The sequence below is a fragment of the Nylanderia fulva genome, unplaced genomic scaffold (assembly GCF_048542155.1).
Source record: "Nylanderia fulva isolate GAGA-0341 unplaced genomic scaffold, ASM4854215v1 Scaffold208, whole genome shotgun sequence".
NCBI classification, from domain to species: domain Eukaryota; kingdom Metazoa; phylum Arthropoda; class Insecta; order Hymenoptera; family Formicidae; genus Nylanderia; species Nylanderia fulva.
Genome location: NW_028190273.1, coordinates 50226 through 56277, shown reverse-complemented (window position 1 = coordinate 56277; position 6052 = coordinate 50226). Strand labels below are relative to the sequence as shown.

The window sequence follows — 6052 nt, the reverse complement described above, 5'->3', positions numbered from 1 at the left end:
AGACCGATCCGGTTACGGGGGGTAAAGAAAAGAGGATCAAGGTCATAAAAGTGACGACCCTAAACCCTCCGGCCAACGCAGGCAAGTCTGCCGTAACACAGACAAACCAAAAGAGGGGGAAGCAGCAGCATAAACAGCAACCGCCTAAACAGGTGAGCGCTGCAAGAAGACAGACCGCTTCAATGGCTGCGGCGGTTCATGGTCCACAAGAAAAGGGCGAGCAGTGGACCACCGTGGTCAAAAGAAAGAAGAAAGAAGGGGATGCAAATAGGGCGGAGCAAGAAAAGACTCGCCAGACCAGGAATGAGGGCAGGAGCCAGCCCATTCCACCCCAGTCTAGCCAAGGCAAGGCAAAACTTGCTAAGAGGAAGGAGCCGCGTACAGCGGCGATTACACTTACGTGCCCGGAAGGCAAGTATGCCGAGATAATGAGGGAGGCGAGAACGAAGATAGAGCCCCAGAACCTCGGCATCAAAAAAATAAACATGAGGAGGTCAATCACAGGGGCTATGGTATATGAAATACCAGGAGAGAACAAGGGGAAACTCGCAGACAAACTTGCTGCGAAATTAAGAGAGACCCTTAAGGGAAAGGAAGGGGTCCGGATAAGCCGTCCAGTAAAGATGGCCGAAATCCGAATAGTGGGGCTGGAGGAGTCCATCGCACTGACAGAGGTGGTGGAAGCAATAGCCACTTTTGGCAAGTGCGAGCAGGAGGAGATCCAGACGGGAGACATCAAAATCTCCCCGAATGGATTAGGGTCCCTCTGGGCCAGATGCCCCCTTGTTGCGGCCAACCGCCTAGTTACGGGCGGCGGGGGACGTATAAAATAGGTTGGGGACATGTCCAAGTGACACTATTAGAGCAAAGGCCCCTGCAATGTTACAGGTGCTTGGAGGGAGGTCACGTCAGACAACGATGTCCCAATTGCACCGATCGGAGCAACCAATGCTACCGTTGCGGGCGAGAGGGGCACGTGGCCAAAGAATGCAGCGAGGATTTCAACTGCCCGGTGTGTAGGGACAGAGGCCTTCCTGCAAAACACCGGACGGGAAGCAAGGCCTGCACACCGGTGCAGAAGGGAGTCAAAGGAGTGGCACTGAACAAATTGGTTCAACCACCCAAACAATCTACACCAAGGAGGAAGCAAGCCCTCGAAGAGGAGCCGAAAAATAGGGAAAAAATAAAGGAGGGAAAAGGTCAGGAAACAGCAGTTGCCACGTCAAGTGGCAAGGAAAGAACCCGACGCTTGGAAGAAGAGGAAGGAATAAAGGAATCGGGGACAAAGAGGAGGAAATTAAGGAGGGAACATCGTGGGAGCGAGGCAGACGATGAGGAGAATGGAATGGTAATCCAACGAGAGGGAAAGCCAGAGAAGGAACATCATGAATAAGGTGATACTGGCCAACGTAAATCACTCCGGGCCCGCACAAGATATGGTCTTGCAGCATATGTGCAAGCTCGACTGCGGGCTCGGGGTGTTCACCGAGGCATACAAGGCACTGGAAAGAGAAAACTGGGCAACCAGCACCGATGGAAGAGTAGCCATCTACAGACGTGAAACCAGGACCTCCCCGCCATGTAATGTATTATGGGCAAGGGAGGGGTATGTAGGCGTTTCTTGGGGGCAATTGGTGGTGGCTGGCATCTACATTTCGCCCAACGTCGCGGCCGCGGAATACGAGGCCAAATTAGAGGCCCTGGCGTGCGAACTAGATGGATGCCAGACACCATCAAATTTAATAGTCCTGGGGGACTTCAACGCTCACTCGGGCGTTTGGGGTTCCCCCCGGGAGGATTGGAAAGGAAGGGCAGTCCTGGACTGGGCGTCGCGGCAGACCCTCGTATTGATCAATGTGGGGAACAGCCATACCTGTGTGAGGCCGCAGGGGAGGTCCATAATAGATCTAACATGGGCAACCCCCTCTGCGGCCGGACTAATCGAGGGATGGAGGGTGGAGACAGAGAGGGAGACATTATCCGATCATCGGTGTATAACCTTCTCTGTCTTCGCTTATAAGCGGGGGGTGTTGCGGCGCCGCAGGGCTCTGGATGCCTTTCGAAGAAGATGGAACCCTCAAGAAAATAGACGTCGATCGGTGGATGGCGGCTATCATCGGTGCTGGTGCAACAATGGAGGGATTCGATGGGTGGGATCTGGCCATGCAACAAGAAAGGCTGTCGCAGGCCGTCGTACAGGCCTGCGATATAGCCATGCCAAGGGTCGGGTTCCGCCCATTGAAATGTATGTACTGGTGGTCGGAGGAGATAGCGGAGCTGAGGCGTGCCTCCGACCATTAAAGAAGGAGGCTCCGCAGAGATCCTGCGAATCCAGACTATGAGGAAGGATGGAGGGCGTACCGAGCCGCACGGGACGCCCTTCGTATTGCAATAAGAAAGGCGAAGGCGAGGTCCTGGGAGGAGCTCCTTCTCTCCCTAGATAAGGACCCGTGGGGACGCCCGTACCGTATGGTGTTAAAGAAACTTAAAAGAGCGGCGTCCCCCCTGACGGAGTCCTTGGACCCCCATTTTGTCAAACAAATAGTGGACATCCTCTTCCCGGTCGTGCACACAGGCATGCACCCCATGCGTGATAGGAGGTTTGACTGGGAGGAGGAAGAAATGGGGGTCACGGGGGAGGAGCTCATGGGCGCCATCAAAGGGATAAAAAACGGAAAAGCTCCCGGTCCCGATGGCGTCCATGGAAAGCTGTGGGGCTTCGCCCATAAGGAGTTACAGGGAGAGATGAGGCAACTGTACAACAGCTGCCTCAAGGAGGGAAAATTCCCCCCAGCCTGGAAGAAGGCGAAATTAGTCCTTCTTCCAAAGGAGGGAAAGCCGAGGGACCAGTCCTCCGCATACAGGCCGATTTGCCTGCTCGACGAGGCGGGGAAAATCCTCGAAAGGATAATTCACCGCCGCCTCGTCGGGCACCTGTCCCGGAGTAGATCCACAGATCTGCACGAGGAGCAATATGGCTTCCGCACCGGGCGGTCGACAATAGACGCGATTAGTCGTGTTCCGCTCGGAGGCGGGGGCCATTATGGAGGGGGGTGGGGTGTTGCTAGCGGTATTGTTGGACATCTTCAACGCTTTCAACACCCTACCCTGGCACCAGGGTATCCGAGGCGCTCGACATACACGAGGTGCCTGGATACCTGGCTGCCATCATAGTGGACTACTTCCGGGACAGGACGATAACATACATCGATGGAGAGGCAAATGTATGCGAGAGGGCAATGTACTGTGGGGTTCCGCAGGGATCAGTACTTGGTCCGCTCCTGTGGAACCTCACATACAATTCGGTCTTTCGGACCAACCTTCCCCCCGGCTGCAAAGCTATCTGTTACGCGGATGATACGCTGATATTGGCTGGGGGGAAAGACTGGGGGGAAGCAAGGGCGTTAGCGGAGGAGGCAGTGGGACGGGTCGTGCGCAGCATAAAAGAATTAGGATTGAGGGTGGCGCCTCAGAAGACAGAAGCTGTCTATTTCTACAATGGACGCAAAGGTGCGCCACCCAGGACGGAGATAATGGTAGAGGAAACCCCCCTGTCTTGGTGGGGGCTCAGATAAAATATCTGGGCCTCTACCTGGATGGGAAGTGGACCTTCTGCAAACACTTCAACCGGATCGCCCCGAGAGTGGAGCGGGCGGCGATATCGCTAAGTCGCCTCCTGCCGAACCTCGGGGGGCCGAATGCGGGTGTTCGCAGGCTGTACGCCGGGACAGTCCACGCGATGGCGCTGTACGGATCCCCAATATGGGCGGCAAAGCTGGAGGCCACCCGCAAATTGCGGGACACCATGTGTCAAGTGCAAAAGCGGGTGGCAAACCGCGTGTGCCGGGGATACCGTACGGTGAGCTGGACAGCCGTGGGAGTGATGGCAGGGATTCCCCCCCTGAACATCCTAATTCAACATGCATTCGTATGTATATTGGCAATTGCGGGATGTTCGGAAGGAGGAAGATAACTCCCACGGCAAAGGACCAGCGAGCATTGAAGGTCCACGCCCGGCAGAACGCTGTCGACCAGTGGATAGAGCTCCTGGAGAGACCGAGGCTCCCGGGGCAGCGGACTGTCGGGGCCATCCGGCCCTGTCTACGCAAGTGGATAGACAGGGCCAAGGGAGGGGTGACATTTAGGATGGCACAGGTGCTTACCGGGCATGGATGCTTCGGTGAGTATCTGTGCCGTATTGGAAAGGAGCGCACGACCCGTTGCGTCCATTGCGGGCACGAGCGTGACGACGCGCAGCACAGCGCTGGAGGCGTGTGCTGCCTGGAACGAAGAAAGGAGGGAGCTCGTGTCCGCGGTGGGCGCAGACCTCTCGCTCCCGGCCGTAATTGCGGCTGCAGGTCGGGAGCGAAGACAAATGGAGGGCCTTCTCCTCCTTTCTGCGAAAAAGTTATGAGGCAGAAGGAGGAGAGGGAGAGAGAGCGAGAACGGGAGGGGCAGAGGAGGAGGAGGAGGAAGAAGGCCTCCCAATGAGGAGGAGAGCAAAGGGGAGGACAGGGATAAGACTGGCTCCCCCCCCCTCTCAAGGACGCGGAACACAGCGCCGACGTCGACCCGACCCGGGATGAAATTAATGGGGGGGGGTAGGGGTGGGATGTATATACCGTCTTATCCCCATCTCCCCTCCCAAGCCCGGCGAGAGAGATGTGAAAAAGGGAGGTGACTAGAAAGGGTGATGGAAACGAGGGGGGGTCTCTCCCCTGCGGGGGGGCGGGGGCTGCCAGTCGCCGGCCGCGGGACCTAAGGTCCCTCGGCCGGGGGATGGGCGGCCCTCCGCCTCCCCAGGGTGCCGGCCCCTCTCCTCCCCCTGTGGGGGGGGAGGGGTGCTGGCTTTTTTTCTCCCCGGCGGTGGTGGCCGGCCCTCGATTCCCTTTGGGACGGAGGGGGGCCGCCATCGACGGGGTTGTGGGGGCTAGCGTCGTCGGGCCTTAGGGCCCGTCGCCGCTGACCGCCCACGCGTGGGAGGGACGGGGGCGCCTGGCCGCTTGCCCGCCTGCCGGTGGCTCATAGGAGTCGGCCGGCGGGGGGGTGGGCGGTCCTGCGCCCTTGTCCAGCCGGGGTCTCCTCGAGGAGAGACCCCGGCGTTAGCGCCGGATGCCGGCGGCCGAGCCCTGAACCCCCTCCGGGGAAAGGGTGATTGCCACGGCACCCGGCAGAGGGGAGGGGGATTGCGGGAGGTCCAAGCCTCGGCTTGATTCCCATTGCACGCGGTCCCCCTCCCGCGAGGGTGCGAGGGTCTGTTGCCCTCCCGCCGAGAAAGACGCTCAGGGTCGGGCGTTCTTGGCTGGAGGGAAGCAACCCTCGCGAGGAAAGTCACCCCCCCGGGGGTGGCTTCCCTGAGAGGGCCCCCCTCGGTTGGCGGTCGAACTCGGCTACCCTTTGGGTGCCAAGGGAAACCCCAACCGGGGGGGCGGGGAGTGACGGCTCGAGCGGGCATACTCGAGCCGTGACCCCGCCCCCTAAAACCAACGGGAGGGCGCGGCGTGGGGTTGATACCGCCCTGCGTCGCAACCGCGAAGACCTGCACTTGCAGGGGGGAGGGTGCCGCCTTCAGTGGCATCCTCCTCAGGAGGGATAAAGGCGGGGGGGCGGCTAGTAGGCATGGGATACCAGCATCCTGGCCGCCCCCTAATAACGCCCGAGAAGGTATCCGTAGTGGTTTTAGTGAGGTATGTCTTGCGCTCCCCTGACCGATCCATTCGTGGATCGGCCAAGGGGAGTAAGAAGTCCCACATAACCGCCCTCCCTTTACCCGGAGGGCGGGGGTATCCATGAGGATTTCCACTACGTAAAAAAAAAAAGGCCATTCTCCAAAACTTTCCCGCGTTGGTTCGGTACTGATACGGGCTTCCTAATTCATCCTGCAGTATGGATTCCCGTCTTGATCGGCCGCCTGAAAGTTAGGCGGTATCAGGATATGTACGTAATGCGGGGGATGGCGTAATCGGCGGTAACGCGACACTTGCCCTTTGACTCTCGGAGAGAGACTACTTCTGTATAGCGGTATTCTTTCTAGCTGCTCTGCTCCTTTCCG

The 6052-nt window shown here is 58.5% G+C and overlaps 1 protein-coding gene across 1 annotated transcript; it reads left to right on the top strand.

Annotated features, from left to right (window-relative positions):
* The first annotated feature begins 2469 nt into the window (after positions 1 to 2469).
* On the top strand, positions 2470 to 4145 carry LOC146723323 (uncharacterized). The gene is made up of 3 exons (XM_085482471.1): positions 2470 to 3119; positions 3511 to 3859; positions 3963 to 4145. The coding sequence occupies exons 1-3, from the start codon at positions 2470 to 2472 to the stop codon at positions 4143 to 4145; spliced, it is 1182 nt and encodes a 393-aa protein (XP_085338597.1).
* Positions 4146 to 6052: the final 1907 nt, after the last annotated feature.

Excerpts from the sequence above, each read along its gene's own strand:
- LOC146723323 (XM_085482471.1), top strand. The coding sequence starts at position 2,470 with ATGGTGTTAAAGAAACTTAAAAGAGCGGCGTCCCCCCTGACGGAGTCC. Across the intron at positions 3,120-3,510 it reads CACCCTACCCTGGCACCAGG|GTGCGCCACCCAGGACGGAG; the intron begins GTATCCGAGGCG and ends ATGGACGCAAAG. Across the intron at positions 3,860-3,962 it reads TGTGCCGGGGATACCGTACG|GAGGAAGATAACTCCCACGG; the intron begins GTGAGCTGGACA and ends GATGTTCGGAAG.